Raw genomic sequence first — 18,462 nt, forward strand, 5'->3', positions numbered from 1 at the left:
ATTGCTTGTTTAAGGATAATCTCACGGTCTCCTGCTCAATCTAACTCAGTGTACCCAGCATCTCAAATTTGTGGAACATCTTACCTTCCTCAACCTATCTTCCTCCTGCAAAGCTATTTGTTTTTAAAAACCAAACTTGGAATTAACTAATTATAATCTCTTAATTTATCTTTCTCTATTGTTCTTTTCAACCTGTGCGTATTCTTGCATTGTGGGTCCTGGCCCCTGACCAAGATAAAAAACATATCTGTCATTGCACATAATGTTTTATGATAATTATGAAATAAAATGCAAATAAATATATGTATCTGTGTGTGGCTATATGTGTATAAACCTAGATATGTATTTCTGAACCAAAATATTTTGTGGCTTTCTCGCAAAGTCATGACAATTGTAACATCATGGTAACTTTTTAAAAACCTGACAAAGAACTATAATCCTCAAGCATCTTGAAAGGATTAACATCAAAATTAAAAGCTGCTATGTTATTTTACCCAGATTACACAGTTCCCTTTTAACTCTATGTTGTAAATTCTTGGTTATTACCAGGAATATTTTGTCTCATCAATTATTCTGATACATATTATTGCATTGACTCCATTAAACCTCAATTATTTTCGAAATGTTATTCTGTTTTCATCCAGATAGAGTTGTTGCTTCAATCTGGAATATCCACTGCCACTAACGCACTAATTACATTCCATGGACTTCTGTAACATTTCCAGCTTTGGTGTTGCCTTTAAATACTGATTAGAGATATGTTTTCCTGATGCAGGTTCACATCTGAATTAGATATTTAATTTGGGGATTGATGATGCTCATGCACGACAGAAGGTGGTTCCCAAAATAATTTTCATAATTTATATATTTATTTCATTATGCAGTATTGCAAAAAGGAACAGAAAATACCTTTTATGATGCACTGATATGATCTGTCATCCGCTTGTATAGTGTATCCTGTATCCCTATGTTATTCGTTTACAGAACTAAAGTCTTCAGAACTTAGAAAAGCTCCCCTTGGGTCAGGGCCACATCAAGATGTTTTCTATAGGATATATTAGAACCATCATTCCATTTTCTTGTATTTTCTTTTAATAATAACCATCAATATTTGATACAAATGACTATGTTCTAACCTGAAGGCCATAATCCACCCTCAAGTCACAAAATACCATGCAAGAGAAGACTCTGTTGGTATTTAAAGATATATATTCCTCTGACATTACAAATCAACTTAATTCTAAATTTGGAAATGAATGGTAGTTATATGGCATCCAACTTTCTTATCTGATGAAAGAAGTACTATGCTATCTAGCCAATATGGTCAGACTAAAATCACTGCTGTGTTGAATCATCTTTTTACAACTGTCTGTGTAGTGGAAAAAATGAGAACGTATAACTGTTTGGAAAAAAAAGAGTAGAAGGTCACAATGACATCTGGCCGCAATATATTAATTTTTGAAAGTTCAAAGTATGATCTGTATAAATTAAAATTATTTTTCTCCAAGGGTTCAACTGTTTTTCTTGTATGAATTTGCTTACAATTGAAATTTGCTAAGAGCTGTTGTGAAAAGCAGAATAGTTACTACCAGTGGCTTCTTCAGTTATGACATTGTTTGCTATAGGCACAAGAGTAACCTCACACACTATTGTTGCTCATTGTTAGAACAATGTCCCCATTTAAACAAAATTTAGAGTACCCAATTATTTTTCTTTTCCAATTAAGGGGCAATTTATCGAGGCCAATCCACCTAACCAGCACGTCTTTGGGTTGTGGGAGTGAAACCCACGCAAACACGGAGAGAATATGCAAACTCCACACGGACAGTGACCCAGGGCTGGGATTCGAACCCGGGTCCTCAGCGTCATAGTCCCAGTGCTAACCACTGCGCCACATGCCGCCCTACAATGTCCCCAGTTAACAAAACGTTGCTCTTCACATGTAGGGCAATGGCCCTGCATGACATTACTATGTCATTCTTTGCATCTGCAGCAAGTTCTACGTGCAGAAGATATCAAACTGAATGGAGAAACCATTGTATAAGATTCCGTTCAAAAAATGGTATTGGCATGAAACTGATTCCTGAACTTGACAAATTTATGCCTAAATTATTTTTCAATTTATTAACACAGGAAGAGATTTGTCAGTCATTAATTAGTTTGCATTTGATACTATTTTTACAACCACTGTGTTAGCAGATTTAGAGACTGAAGAGATGGAAAATAAAGTGTTCATTAGCTAAGACCAAACGTTCTTGATTCATGCCATTAGAATAGCTAAACCTTTGCATCGGAAACAGGTATACTATGTAAGAAAATCTATTGACATTCTTCACCCATTGACTGCTACTGATGCAATATCTCATTGCCATTTCTCCTGCTTTAAACCCCAAAACGGACAGCTTGCCTTACTTTTGAAAGAAAGCTTGTATTTTGTAAGGACCTAATGAGAAAAGAAATCTCATATCACAATGACTGTGACTTTGCAAAGACATGGCCAGTAATGTCTTGTGATGCATGCAAACAGTTTTTGTCTTTGTGAATGACAACTAACAAGTTAACAGACAAAGAAAAGGCAGACTTTTTCAAAGCTTCAAATATGAATCTGAAGATTTGTCCAAAGAAAATATTTTTTAAAATGTTAAACTTATCAACATTTTAGTATTTGATAACAGGTAAATTATACAAGCTTACTGAGGAGTCACACTGTAGCAATCATGCAGCAGTAATAAAGTGAAAACTAATTAATAAAAATAGTTGCATTGCAAATAGCCAGGATAGCAACTAAATTAAACCTGTTGCTTTTATACATAACAGGCACGTTGAAATTAACAACAGCCACCAGATTTTTGGACTTGACCAATTGGCTACAATGATATCAGGTTATGTTTTTCTTCCATTGTGTATAGAGATACATGAGATGCATACATTTCGCAGCTGATCAGAGTGTAAACCCATTGGGGTAGAATGGCTAGTTCTAAGTTGCAACTGTCTGCCCCTCCATTTCTTTTGTAGTTGCTAGAGACCTCTTTCTCCTCAGACCATGACAGGATTTTTTTTTTCCTTTCCAACTGTGTTTATTCCAGGAATAAAATCTGTGCAAGTTTGCAAGCAGCAGATCACTGATTGTCTTCCACACAATAATGCTTCGGAACTAAGAAGGAAACACCTTTTAGCATTGTTTAAACAAAAGAAGAAAATCCTGCTAGTGGGGTTCTGGATCCTGGAGCAAGGCTGCTAGCAGGCCGATACAGGGTGCCCGACTGGCTGTTATTGGAGGGATGTTGGGGTGTGGGTGTAAGACTCCGCTTCGCTCGGTAGAGGCTGCCTTGCTGTGTGGCCTGAGGAACATGGATGCTGCTGGTTGAATTAGTGGAAGGTTGGTGGTTTTGAGCTGGATCACCTGATTCACTCTCTGTGTAACTGTAGGCCTGAATTCTTGAGATGCCTTTCTGTTGTCGTCTCCATGAGTTGTAATATGTAGGATCACTTACGTAGTGATTTACAAAAGAATGTGTCTTCGGTCTGTTTTGATCAACTTCACATTCGCTGTCACTTCCCTGTTGAAGAGAATAGAAATTGTCAAAAGTATAATGATTCAGTTTTTACTGTGCCTGTGAAAAAACATTTGTGACAGATGCACAGTTCAATTTTATAAACTTTTGTTGTTTCTTATCAGAAGCTGCTGCAATTGTGTCTGTAGGAACAAAGAGATTAATAAGATATTTTTAAAAATGTTATAATTACCAAAAACTAATGGCAATAAGACATTAATTGACAAACATTTTTCAAAGATTAGAACAGTAAGATGTTGGTTGTGCATTGGTAGTGGGAGACCTTGCCCATCATAAACACTAATATATCATAAAACTGTAGGCGAGTTGCCTGCATTTTTTTGATGTTGATTTACACTGACTCCTGCAAGTAATGTCTTGATTTTAAAAGCCACATCCTCATTTTCAAATCCCTCCATGTTCTAACCCCTCCCTAACTCTTTAAATTCTTCAAAGCTACAAGTTGAATGCAATCAACCATAATTAATTCATACTTCTAAAAAATAGTTTATTACAACAACTTTAACATCACTGAGAATTTTTCCGAAGAACATGCAACAGAATAGGTTTCAGCAAAAAACGATTTTCCTTTTTTCAATCAGACTTGGCATTCATAAAACTGGTACTGTGGCTTCAGTCCTCCAAAGATTAACTCCAACCTTGCACTGAACGGAAATGTTCAACAGCACACATCATGCATGCATACACATACACAGTCACTCTCGCGCATATTTTTCAGCAGAGACAGCTGTTCACTGCTTCCTGGACATTCAGATTACTCTTTTGCTCCTCATCTTGTCCTGAACAAAGTGAATATTTAAGATTTATAAAAGGAAAATAAATTTACACGAGAACTGTTTTTTCAATTTTGGTGCTGTTTTATTTAACTTTTAAAGCACCAGGTAAAACAACTGTTGGGGATTACCATACAAATGTTTACGACACACGTATCAAATTACTTGTTTAAATTAATAATGCTATCATGTCTCAGTGGTATCACTCTTGTCTTTATGCCAGGCCTTAGTTTCAAGCTATGATGCAAGATATGACCTCACAATCTAAGATGACACTTAAGTGAAATATGAGAGATTGCTGCAATGTTGGAGCTGCTGTCATTTGGTTGAGACATTAAATTAAGGTCCAATGCTCTTGTTTAGGTGCATCATTTGAAGAGAAACAGATGAACCCTCCTGGTGATCTGGCCAATATTTATCTTTAAACCAAAACCATCAAAGCTGAGTAACTGGTCATTTATCTCAATGCCTTGTACGGAACATTGCAATGCATAACCAGGCTGCCACATTTGCCTACTTACCAATATTGACTACACATCAGAAGCCGTTGGCTACTTTGCGGCATTCTGAATATGTGAAAGACACTAAATAAAATCAAGTAATTTCCTACCTTTATTGATTTTAGTGGAGGCATCAACCTATTCTAATGAAAGCATCAATGTTGCTTATTTTAAGGGGGTTATTGCTTCTGCTAAAAACGTAGAACAGAACTGTTGGACACACTCAGGTGATAACATTGCCAACAGGGGTTAGAACCTGACACCAGCATCAAGAAATCACCACAACACATCTTAGAGCAATAAAGCCTCAGTTGTATCCAACTCTAGTCTTTGTTCAATTGATCGTGCTTTTTTAAAAGCAGGACAGAAAACATAATTCAACATTTTTTTTAAACTCGGAAAACATACAATGCTAGATAATAAAAGGAAATAAAAGTATGTGCATGGACATACTGTCAGTCAAATTTGGCAGATATTCATTCATAAATTCTCAGACAGCTATCGCTTCTCGGCCTTTTGGCTAAGTTCAAGTGTCAGATCAAGGCCAAGATGAGGTGCAATGCCTTTTCTTGTCAGTTTGGCTCTTGTATGACTCTCTTGTGGAGACCATGCATTGCCTTCGATTTGAGTTTGGAGTGGTTTTTGGAGCAAGCAGTGAGATGGATTGAGGGTTTACCCTGTCCACTCTGCGCATTGGCTTTGTAGTTTTAAGAATGGGATAAAAAAATAAATTCTCATAGACCTCTTGTGAACACTAGCGCAATGATTTTATACAATATATGAATAATATGTGGTGTGATACAGGACAGTCAAAGCGCAGCATGTGTCTTGCCTCAGGCCAAGCAGCTGTTTGTTTTGTCGAACAAGGACAGCAGCAATCTGACCTGATTGTACAAAACATTCGTCCAATTTTTCCCATTGCAATGTCACTGAAGTTGGCTTTTTGAGAACTGAATGAAATCATTTGTTTTCTTATTTCTGACTACCGCCATATCCTTGGCATTTCTTTCCATACACTCTTCTTCCCAGCTAAAAGGTGCTCAGTTATCCAGTAATACAACAGTAATTCAACAAGATAGCTTCAGGTTTCACTCCCAGGGATTGGAGAACTGATAAAATAAACATGACTGCTTTTCACTGCTCCAGGGTAACTCCTACCAACTGATAACATAACAGTACCGCCACCTTTTTGTGGCTTAGTCTAAATTGTCCTAATTTGCACGGTAGCACAAGTGGATAGCACTATGGCTTCACAGCGCATGGGTCCCAGATTCGATTCCCCGCTGGGTCAATGTCTTTCCGGAGTTTGCACGTTCTCGCCGTGACAAAATTGTATGAATTATAGCATAACAGATTTTAATTATTTCCTTGTAGATCTACAAATGATGGGCATAATTTTAACATAGTCGCATCCATCGTTCGCACATCATGGGCATATTTCCCCACACATATCCTCACAAAAATAGGCTAATCTCAGCCAAGATATTAGCTACTGTATAATGCTCATTGTGAAGAAATCTGGGAGAGCTACCTAAAATGATTTTCTTTCTGTTTGTGTGAGAAAGCTTTGTATACCATCCCCCACCCCCCTCGTGCTCTCGCGCCAACCCCCCACCCCCAATTGCCTGGTAATTATGGTTCTTTCAGCGTGTAGGTAACAGCAGGCATAAACATGCAATCAATCACTTTACAGCACACTGTCCAATGAGTCAACCTTGATTGGAACTTTTCTTTTTTCTGTACACCCTTTGTACACCTCCTTTCCAAAAGTCAGACATGCAGGCTACATGCTGCTCACAGGTACAGACACTTTTCCCGTACTTAAAGTTGTTATTCACCATTTGTAACCTTAGACATTCAAGACCTGATTTAATTTCCATAGAAGGGAAACCATTCAGCTCTTCACAGTGAGTCCTGGGACAATTTAAATTCCAGGCCTTATGTTCATGGGCCTTGTTAGTTTGCCATCAGGAAGTGCTCTGCAGGAACTGTTGGCTGATTGCTAGCCAGCAATAGTACTTGGCAGTCATCAAGGAGCCAAATCAACTGTCTCCGGCACTGTTATAAGTGGTTGAAATGGTGTTCGGAGGCCACTGCTGCCTGGGGAAGAGGAAGCAAGCCTGCGGCAAGCGAGACCCAAAGTTTCCTTGTGGGCCAGAAGGAGCACTGCTGCTCTGACAAGCCGCACAAAGAAACCCAAAAAACTAAATTAACTTACCTCTCGGGGCTCTTCTCGCTCCTCTTTTCAATTGATTGGCATGATGCTTCTTCTCTGACCTCGGGCTAAAACTATAGTTGGTGCACAACTCACATCATCTAGCCTGTTCAAAAGAGCAGGTTAAAACTGCAAAGGGGAAGGTAATGAGAATGGGAGGGGTAAGCAAATGTAGCAGATTTAATTGCTTGCTGATATACCATCAATTCACTGCGAGACTATGAGAACGAGTGAACATAAGGCTTTATTATCCAGGAACTTGCCTGCTGTACAAATGAGTGCTGCCCACAGGTGGCAGGTCTATATAATCGCCCCGGGGGGGTGGAGCCAGAGGCGGAGCCCACCGGGGTTCTAGTACAATACCTGGAAGTAGATCGTATTACCATTTCCTGGCCATAGGTCACAGTACTATACAGACAGCTCATATTCAGGTGAATACATTCACCACATTTACCCCCTGTTAAAAAAATTAAGTCTGGCGGGGGTGACGTGGGGTCATCAAATATTCAGTCTGTCTGGAGGCCGGATCGTTCTTAGACCTCCTCAGCTCTGGCGGTGCGGCGGGCACGGCTGTTGCAGTTGGTGAGTCCGGAGGCGTGTTGTCTGGAGCTTCAGTCCGGCGTGTTGGAGACGGTTGAGGGGTGGGGGTAGGCAGGGGGCTGGTAGGTGGCAGCAGTGCAGGCGCGGGACTGTACAGGAGACCCAGGGGGCGCGTAAGGGACATGGGGGGTGGTGGTAGGCTGTGGGGCGCATTGGCAGGGGAACCAGCGGGCGCCAAGTCCCGTAGGGAGACCGTATCTTGCCGTCCATCCTGGTGCGCGACGTAGGTGTACTGGGGGTTGGTGTGCAGCAGCTGGACCCTCTCGACCAGGGGGTCGGTCTTCTGGCTCCTCGTATGCTTCCAAAGAAGGACAGGTCCCAGAGTTGTCAGCCAGGATGGAAGCGAGACCCCGGAGATGGACTTCCTAGGGAAGACAAACAAACGGTCATGAGGGGTCTCGTTCGTGGCTGTGCAGAGGAGTGATCTAATGGAGTGGAGGGCGTCGGGGAGGACCTCCTGCCAGCGGGGGATGGGGAGACTTCCAAACCGGAGGGCAAGAAGGATGGCCTTCCATACCGTCGCGTTCTCCCTCTCCACCTGCCCGTTTCCCTGCAGATTATAGTTCGTAGTCCTGCTCGAGACGATGCCTTTACAGAGCTGGTACTGACGCAGCTCAAGGTTCATAAACGATGTGCCCTGGTCACTGTGGACGTACGGAGGGAATCCGAACAGCGTGAAGATGCTGTGCAGTGCCTTTATAGCAGTGGCCGAGGTCATGTCGGGACAGGGGACAGCGAAGGGGAAGTGTGAGTACTCGTCAATGACGGTCAGGAAGTATATATTACGGTTGTTGGAGGGGAGGGGCCCTTTGATGTCAATACTGAGGCGCTCAAAGGGCCGGGAGGCCTTTACCAGGTGAGCCTTGTCTGGCCGATAGAAGTGCGGTTTGCACTCCGCGCAGATTTGGCAGTCCCTGGTCATGGCCCTGACCTCCTCGGTGGAGTAGGGCAGATTGCGGTCCTTAATAAAGTGGATAAGCCAGGTGACCCCCGGGTGACAGAGGTTATCGTGGATAGTCCGAAGTCGGTCAACTTGCACGCTGGCGCATGTGCCGCGGGACAGGACATCTGAGGGCTTGTTGAGCTCCCCAGGATGATACTTGATATCATAATTGTAGGTGGAGAGTTTGATCCTCCACCTCAAGAATTTGTCATTTTAAATTTTGCCCCGTTGTGCGTTGTCAAACATAAAGGCTACCGACCGCTGATCGGTGATGAGGGTGAACCTCCTACCGGCTAGGTAGTGCCTCCAGTGCCGCACAGCTTCCACTATGGCTTGTGCTTCCTTCTCGACCGAGGAGTGTCGGATTTCAGAAGCGTGGAGGGTCCTAGAGAAGAATGCTGCTGACCTGCCCGCCTGGTTGAGTGTGGTGGCCAGTGCGACGTCTGACGCGTCGCTCTCTACCTGGAAGTGGACGGACTCGTCCACCGTGTGCATTGCGGCCTTAGTTATATCGGCCTTGATGCGGCTGAAGGCCGACCGGGCCTCAGCCGTCAGGGGAAATGTGGTTTTAAGAAGAGGGCGGGCTTTGTACGCATAGCTGGGGACCCACTGAGCATAGTAGGAGAATAGCCCCAGGCATCGTTTGAGGGCCTTGAGGCTGTGGGGAAGGGGAAATTCCGTGAGGGAGCGCATACAGTCGGGCCCTAGGACTCCGTTTTCCACGACATAGCCGCCGAGGATGGCGAGCCGGGTTGTGCGGAAAACACATTTCCCGTACCAGCCTCCCCGAACAGGCGCTGGAATGTGGCGACTAGGGGCTTTTCACAGTAACTTCATTTGAAGCCTACTTGTGACAATAAGTGATTTTCATTTCTCCTTGTTATATGTGAGGTTGAGGGTTTGGGCGATTTGGAGGAACCTCTGAAGGTTGGCGTCGTGGTCCTGCTGATCATGGCCGCAGATGGTAACATTGTCCAAGTACGGTCTGTAGTCCGCAGCCCGTACGGGTCCACCATTTGGTCCATCGCTCTCTGGAAGACCGAGACTCCATTAGTGACGACGAAAGGGACCCTGAGGAAGTGGAAGAGTCGGCCGGCTGCTTCAAAAGCAGTGTAGTGGCGATCTTCCGGGCGGATTGGGAGCTGGTGGTAGGTAGACTTTAAATCCACCGTGGAGAACACCCAGTATTGTGCGATCTGGTTGACCATCTCCGCAATGCGGGGGAGGGGGTACGCATCCAGTTGCGTGAACCGGTTTATGGTTCGGCTGTAGTCCACCACCATCCGGTTCTTTCCCCCGGTCCTGACAACTACCACTTGTGCTCTCCAGGGGCTTTTGCTGGCCTCGATGACCCACTCCATCAACAGTCGCTGGACCTCTGACTTGATAAAAGTCATGTCTTGTGCGCTGTACTGCCTGCTCCTGGTGGTGACAGGCTTACAGTCGGGGGTGAGGTTCGCGAAGAGCGATGGGGGGGGGGGGGCGACCTTAAAAATCGCGAGGCTACATACCATGAGGGTCACCTAAGGGTCCACCGATCTTTAGGGTCAGGCTTCAGTGACGGCATTGTATGTCTAGTCCAAGCAGTAGGGGGGGCGTAGAGGTGAGGGAGGACGTACAGTTTAAAATGGGCATACTCAGAGCCCTGTATCGCGAGGTTCGCAATACAGTACCCCCGGATCTGTACCGAATGGGATCTGGAGGCAAGGGAGATTGTTTGGGATGCAGGGTAGATGTGAAGGGAGCAGCGCCTTACCGTGTCGGGGTGAACGAAGCCCTCCGTGCTCCCGGAGTCGAAAAGACAGGGGGGGGTCTCGTGCCTGTTGACCCGGACGACCATCATAGAACTTTGCAGGTGCTTTGTCCGCGACTGGTCGAGGGTGACTGCGCCAAGCTACGGGTAGCCTGCGTGGTCGGAGGTATCGGGGTCACAAAATGGCGACCCCCACAAGTCACACGTGCCGGGCTGAGTCGAAGATGGTGACCAAGGTGGCCGCTCCTATCGGTCGCACGTGTCGGTCAGTGTTGAAGCTGATGGCCAAGATGGCCACGAGTCGCACGAGGCTGATGACGCGTCTGAAGGGGGCGTTCCCGGCAGGCACGCAGCCACATTGCGGGGTCTGTGGACCTGCGAGTCCGTGGGTCGGGCCTGGTAAGCTTTTGACTTCTGGGCTTTAGGTCGGCCCAGACAGACTCTAGCGAAGTGTCCCTTTTTGCCACAGTCGCTGCACGTCGTGGTGCGGGCTGGGCAACTCTGCCGGGGGTGTTGACCCTGGCCGCGGAAGTAGCACGGCGGTTCCCCGGTCTGGACAGGCAGCCGCGCGGCACAGGCCTGTGAAATAGTCTGGTCTGGTGGAGGCTGCGTCGGTGGTGCCCACGAGGGGTTCGCTGGGTCTGCGGGGAATGCGCTGAGGCTCTGGTAGGCCACCTCTAACGATGTGGCTAGTTTTACCGTGTCCTGCAGGTCAGTGGCCCCGTTTTCCAGCAGGCGCTGCCTGACGTAGTTAGACCGGACCCCAGCCACGTAGGTGTCCCGGATCTGCAGCTTCATGTGCTCCTCGGCCTCACATCCTGATAGTTGCAGTTCCTGGCTGAGGTGTTGGGTGCTCTGAGGTACAGACGAACCAACATGGTTGCGATTGGTACAACGCAGTTTTATTCCATCTAACTATTTATACATCTGACTTGGTACTCAGCACGTTGTGACTGTGTGAGTGTCTTGCTAATGAGGTCCTGGCCCTGTGCTGTCTCCAGATGGACTGCCCAGGAAGTGTCGTGTTTCTTGTCTTATCCTGTGTCTGCTCTTGTCTGTGATTGGCTGTCGTGTTATGTGTGCTAATTGGTCCGTTGGTCTGTCTATCATTATGTATGTGTTATGATGTATGTTTGAATATCATGACACTGGCGAGTAGGGTCAGATTCTCTAGGTACTCGTTCAGCGACTCCCCGGCACGTTGACGGCGAGTAGTGAGGAGGTGCCGCACGAACACTTCATTTACGGGCTTCGTGAAATGCGCCTTCAGAGTCGCGACCGCCGCCTTGTACGTAGCAGCTTTCTCTCTCATTACGGAGATTCGATGGCTCACCCGTGCGTGGAGGAGGCGCAGCTTAAGGGTTTCGGAGGGAGGCTTTGCGGAGGAGTCGAGGTAGGCCTCAAAACAGCAAAGCCAGTGGGAGAAGATCTCCTTAGCTTCTGTTGCTCGTGCGTCGAGTTCGAGTTTATCTGGCTTTAGAGCGGCTTCCACAGTGATGTCGCTGGATAATAAATTGATATACTGCGAGACTATGAGAACGAGTGAACATAAGGCTTTATTATCCAGGAACCTGCCTGCCAGTGTCTTCTGTACAAAGGAGTGCCGCCCACAGGTGGCAGGTCCATACATCGCCCCGGGGGGGCGGAGCCAGAGGCGGAGCCCACCGGGGTTCTAGTACAATACCTGGAAGTAGATCGTATTACCATTTCCTGGCCATAAGTCACAATACAATACAGACAGCTCATATTTAGGTGAATACATTCACCACACTTGCCTACCTGGTTTCACACCTGGCAGACAAGGATAAAATTTCCCCATAAGTTTTTTAAAAAGAATGTGCATTGATATAATACCTTACACAACCTGTCCCAATGCACCTCACAACCTCACAGTACTTTTGAAGTGTTGTGTGACTGCCCTAAAGATCAAAAACATGGCAGCCAACTTGCACAATGCACTGAGGTAAATGCCAGATGATCTCCTTCAGTGATGTTGCACGGTAGCACAGTGGTTCGCACTGTCGCTTCACAGCACCAGGGTCCCAGTTTCGAATCCCGCTTGGGTGACTTTTTGCACGTTCTCCCCGTGTCGGTGTGGGTTTCCTCCGGGCGCTCCGGTTTCCTCCCACAAGTCCAGAAAGACGTGCTTGTTAGGTGAATTGGACATTCTGAATTCTCCCTCAGTGTATCCGAACAGGCGCCGGAATGTGGCGACCGGGGGATTTTCACAATAACTTCATTGCAGTGCGAATGTAAGCCTACTTGTGACACTAATAACAATCCTTCTTCTGCTGCTTGAGGCATAAATATTAGTCAACATACCGGGAGAAAACACCTGCTCTTCTTTGGATAGTGCCGTGGGTTTTAATGGTCTTCTTGAGATTCCATAACCAACAGACCAGATCAAAACTCTGCAGTCTTGCCACATATAACCATGAAAGGTGACGGGCAATTAAACAACGAACCAGAAGATGACGCTCCACAAATATCCCCATCCTCAATTACAGGGCAGCCCAGCATATTCGTGCAAAAACCAAGGCTGAAGCAGTGGCATGTGGGTGATCCATCTGGAACTCCTCTTGAGATCCGCAGTATCTCATGAAGCAGAGGAATCCCAGCAAGCTGCAAGGTTTCTTGTAAAATTTCCAGAAGTGCTCAGCTGAATTCAAAGTTGGAACAGGTTTGAGGAGTCTGTTTACAATCCTGGCTGCTTACGTGACTCAGAGCTGTTTTGATGGCTCTTTCCAATGATGGTGTGTCGATTGCACATCCTGTGTTGTCATTTATCACCATGAAATTCACCCAGTCTAGTTTGATAAGGAGCCATCATAATGTCATGAAAGGTTCATTGGATCCATTCACATTCATCTTACACATTTTGACCTTTTTATATTTCTTTTCTCTATGGTGAATGAGAAAGACGAGCTGGCTGGAATGCTTTTGTTCTTTTGTTAATGGCCCACCCATAAACAAAGCGATGTGTGAATTCCCCAGAAGGCTGTGAATAACCGTATTCAATGCATGGGACTCAGGACTCTCTGAAATGCCAAAACTCACATGATTTGCATTAGCAATTTTAAATGTTTGCTTCTGTTCAAAGTTTTAAAGTATTAACTGAAAATTCATAATGTGCTGGAACATGACATAACAAAAGACAAGACAGATCAAATCCAGCCAATTACCACCGTATCAATCTACTCTCGATCATAAATAAACAGATAGAAGGCATCATCGACAGCGCTATAAGGTGGCTCTTGCATGGCAATAATCTGCTCACCAATGCTCAGTTTGGGTTCCGCCAGGGCTACTCGGCTTCTGATTTCATTAGAGCCTAAGTCCAAACATTGTCAAAAGGGCTGAACTCAAGAGGTGAGGTGAGATTTATTGCCCCTGACATCCAGGCAGCATTTGACCAAGAATGGAATAAAGGAGCCCAAGCTAAACGTTGTCAATGGGAATTGGTCCACTGGTTAGAGTCATACCTAGCACACAGGAAGATGGTTTTGGAGACCAATTATCTCAGCCCTCAGGATAGTCCTGCAGGAGTTCCTCAGAATAGTGTCATAAGATCCAATGATAATCAGCTACTTTATGATGAACTGATTGAATATTGCAGAGTTAGATAGATTCTTGTTAGGCAAAGAAATCAAAGATGATCAAGGGTGAGGGCGGCATGTGGTGCAGTGGTTAGCACTGGGACTGCGGCGCTGAGGACCCGGGTTCGAATCCCGGCCGTGGGACACTGTCCGTGTGGAGTTTGCACATTCTCCCAGTGTTTGCGTGGGTTTCACCCCCACAACCCAAAGATGTGCAGGTTAGGTGGATTGGCCACGCTAAATTGCCCCTTAACTGGAGAAAAAATAAATGGGTATTCTAAATTTAAAAAGTAAATAAATAAAATAAAGATGATCAAGGGTAGATGAGAATGTGTAACTCGAAACACAAACAGATCAACTATGATCTTATTGAATGGTGGATCAGGCCTAATGGGCCAAATGGCCTACTTCTGCTTCTGTTTTGTGTGTGGTTATGATCTTTCCTCCAGCATAAGGTCAGAAGTGGTGATGTTCACTGCTGAATGCTCAGTACCATTCATTTTTTAAAAAATTTAGAATACCCAATTAATTTTTTCCAATTAAGGGGCAATTTAGCGTGGCTAATCCACCTAACCTGCACATCTTTGGGTTGTGGGTGAAACCCACGCAGTAACGGGGAGAATGTGCAAACTCCACACGGACAGTGACCCAGAGCCGAGATCGAACCTAGGACCTTGACGCCGTGAGGCAGCAGTGCTAACCACTGTGCCACCGTGCTGCCCCTCACTACTATTTTGCAGCACGGTAGCATAGTGGGTAGCACAGCTGCTTCACAGCTCCAATGTCCCAGGTTCGATTCCCGGCTGGGTCACTGTCTGCGCGGAGTCTGCACGTTCTCCCCGTGTCTGCGTGGGTTCCCTGGTTGCTCCGGTTTCCTCCCACAGTCCAAAGATGTGCGGGTTAGGTGGATTGGCCATGCTAAATTGCCCTTAGTGTCCATAAAATGTTAAGTGGGGTTATTGGGTTATGGGGATAGGGTAGATACGTGGGGCTTCAGTAGGGTGGTCTTTGCAAGGGCCGGTGCAGATTCAATGGGCTGAATGGCCTCCTTCTGTACTGTAAATTCTATGATGACTCCTCAGATATTGAAGCAGCCCAAGTTCACGGACAGTAAGATCTGATCAACATTCAGGTTTGCACTGATAAGTGGTAGGTAACACTTGCATGACAAAAGTGCTCGGCACTGACTTCCGGTGGTGGCCATGGTATGAGTGGTCGCACACAGGGCAGCTCCTGCTTGAAGGCACAGGAAAGAGCTCTTTATATCCAATATTGGGTGGAATTTTGATGAAAAGGTTTAGGTGAAGGTTGGAGGAATAGTTTCCCCCGGGAGTGTATGTCCGCTGGTTACCAAACCCGGCAGAAGACGGTGAGAGACCTGGCCAAAGAGTTGGAGGAAACCTGTGGTGCAGCAGCCAGTGTGAGGATGGCTGAGGGGACAGGGCTGGTGCAAGATGGAAAGCCCCAGATGGAGCAGTTGATGGCTTTCATTGAGGAAGAATTCCGGCAACAGAGGAAGGAAATGCGGGAGGATCGCTCGAAGGCCATCGAAGGAGCTGTGGCACCCCCGAAGAGTTCTCTGGAAGGGTGGAGAGGTGTTTGGAGGTGCAGGGGTCGCAGATTCGGAAGATCGAAGGAGTGATCTCAGACCACAGCGATCATGTGGTGGCTCTGGAGGTGGAGGTGGGGCTCCTAAGGGACCTTTGTAAAACGTTGAGGGCAAAGGTGGAGGAGCAGGAGAATACCTCAAGAAGGCAGAACCTGTGAATAGTGGGCCTGGCTGAAGGAGTGGAAGGTGTGAGTGCCACGAGGTACGTCTCGAAGATGCTGGTGGGGCTTGTGGCAGAAGGAGTGCTGGATAAGGCCCTTAAAGTGGACCGAGCGCATAGGCCCCTGAAGCAGAAGCCTAGAGCTGGTGAGCCGCTCCGGGTGGTGATCGTGAGATTCCACAAATGTGTGGAGAAAGGGAAGATTTTGCGTTGGGCAAGGGAGAAGTGTACCTGCGAATGGGAGGGGAACAAGGTCTGAATTTATAAGCCATGATGTGGAGATGCCGGCGTTGGACTGGGGTGAGCACAGTAAGAAGTCTTACAACACCAGGTTAAAGTCCCAACAGGTTTGTTTCGATGTCACTAGCTTTCGGAGCGCTGCTCCTTCCTCAGGTGAATGAAGAGGTCTGTTCCAGAAACATATATATAGACAGATTCAAAGATGCCAGACAATGCTTGGAATGCGAGCATTAGCAGGTGATTAAATCTTTACAGATCCAGAGATGGGGTAACCCCAGGTTAAAGAGGTGTGAATTGTGTCAAGCCAGGACAGTTGGTAGGATTTCGCAGGCCAGATGGTGGGGAAGAATGTAATGCGACATGAATCCCAGGTCCCGGTTGAGGTCCCGAAGCGTGGTACATTGGCGAGACCATGCAGACGCTGCGACAACGAATGAACGGACATCGTGCGACAATCACCAGGCAGGAATGTTCCCTTCCAGTCGGGGAACACTTCAGCAGTCAAGGGCATTCAGCCTCTGATCTCCGGGTAAGCGTTCTCCAAGGCGGCCTTCAGGACGCGCGACAACGCAGAATCGCCGAGCAGAAACTTATAGCCAAGTTCCGCACACATGAGTATGGCCTCAACCGGGACCTAGGATTCATGTTGCATTACATTCATCCCCCACCATCTGGCCTGCGAAATCCTACCAACTGTCCTGGCTTGACACAATTCACACCTCTTTAACCTGGGGTTACCCCATCTCTGGATCTGTAAAGATTTAATCACCTGCTAATGCTCGCATTCCAAGCATTGTCTGGCATCTTTGAATCTGTCTATATATATGTTTCTGGAACATACCTCTTCATTCACCTGAGGAAGGAGCAGCGCTCCGAAAGCTAGTGACATCGAAACAAACCTGTTGGACTTTAACATGGTGTTGTAAAATCTCTTACTGAATTGATAAGGACATCGGAGCCAAGTTGGTGAAGTGGTGTGCAGGGTTCAACAAGGCCAAGGCGGTGCAGTACCGGTGGCAGATCAGGTTTCGGGTGCTCTAAGGGCGAGAGTATTATTTTGAGATCCCAGAAGCGGCCGAAGACTTCATTAAGGAGCAAAACTGGTGGAGAACTGAATGGACAATGCTTGGGAACAATGCTGGTATTTTGTAATGGTTGGGAATGTGTTTGAAGTGGGGGTAGGGATTTGGCGATTTTCGTCCCCTCCGTTTTGGAGGGGGTGTTTATGGGGGTTTGCTGTTTACTTTTGGGATTGTAAGGGGTGAAGAGTTTATGTAGGGATGGATGAAACTCTAGCAGAGCTTTTCCATTCACAGGGGTAGGGTGGAGGTGTGGGTGCTCTTTACAAGGGCCGGTTCAGACTCGATGGGCCGAATGGCCTCATTCTGCACTGTAAATTCTATGATACTATGATGATACCATACCGGAGATCCTAGGGCACAATTCATTTCTAAGTTAATTTATGGCGGGTTCTCAGCAGGTTTTATGGACCCTGGGGAGTTTCTCACCGGTTTAACCCGCACTTAGGCGTGATTCTCCGGCCCCGTTAGGCTCTCGCTCAAGCGAAACGAGGCTGGTGAATAGTGGGAGAGGCAGAAAACGAGAACTGCGCCAGGCAGCAAACAGTTTGCGATGCAACCGCCCCGCTCCCGTAGGCGAAATCAGGATCTTGCCATAGCGTGGCGAGAAATCAATTATCACCACTTAAGCCCCATTTCCATACAATTAACGGTAACCACCCCATATCGAACAGCCTCCTGTCATTCAGCGGCCTCCCCAGCAAGTGGTCACGCTGGCACCGATTAGTACTCCCTTTTGAAAAACGTGAACCTGACAGAAGGACTTCTGAGGGGAGCCGAGAAGGTGAGTAGCCATCTTTGCTCTCAGGCAATGAGCCCGGGTGTGCTGGGATTGCCACCTCAGTGCTTGGTGGGTGTGTGAGGGACCCTCGACTGGGGTGGAGGACCCTCCGCATAGGAGGGTGGGGGTGGGTCGCTGAAAGGGGCAACTGGCAGGCAACCGCTCGTGGTACCACCATGCCAACCCCTGGATCGCGTGTACCCATTCCGTTGGCAATCACTGTTCCTGCCCGTCTGGCCCACTGGCTGCCCATAACCCCACCGACTGCCGAGGCCTCTGGCCATGCGGCTGAAGGCTATTGCTGACAGGGAATCGGCAAAAGTGGTTAAGTGAGCACTTCACACATACCAAGTGGATCCCCGTGGGTGGGCGGGCCATGTAGTATGTGGGCGTCATTACCTAGTATCCCAATCACACCTTGATGCCTGGACACTGTGCTTGAACACTGCAGGAGGCAAGACCCCACACGCAGCAGCCAGCATCCAAACACCCAGGGGATGGGACACAGCTTTGGGGACATGTCCACGGCCAGAGGGTGAGTGAGTGCCACAGGGAGGGGAAATGGCTGGAGAGATGGGCCAAGGGTTCGGAGGTCAGCCCGTATTATGGAAGAAAGTGACAGAGGCATTGTAATGGTT

At 46.7% G+C, this 18,462-nt stretch overlaps 1 protein-coding gene across 4 annotated transcripts in view; it reads right to left on the minus strand.

The window, feature by feature from the left end:
• Nucleotides 1-1,069: 1,069 nt before the first annotated feature.
• Nucleotides 1,070-18,462, minus strand: part of sdk2b (sidekick cell adhesion molecule 2b) — a 1,174,030-nt gene continuing 1,156,637 nt past the window's right edge. For all 4 annotated transcript variants that reach the window (XM_072483445.1, XM_072483444.1, XM_072483443.1 and 1 more), the window contains one exon: nt 1,070-3,560. In XM_072483445.1, the coding sequence (XP_072339546.1) occupies nt 3,183-3,560 (378 nt within the window). In that variant the 3' untranslated portion in view covers nt 1,070-3,182. The remainder of the gene's footprint in view (nt 3,561-18,462) is intronic.

Source organism: Scyliorhinus torazame, chromosome 18 (assembly GCF_047496885.1).
Source record: "Scyliorhinus torazame isolate Kashiwa2021f chromosome 18, sScyTor2.1, whole genome shotgun sequence".
Taxonomy (NCBI): domain Eukaryota; kingdom Metazoa; phylum Chordata; class Chondrichthyes; order Carcharhiniformes; family Scyliorhinidae; genus Scyliorhinus; species Scyliorhinus torazame.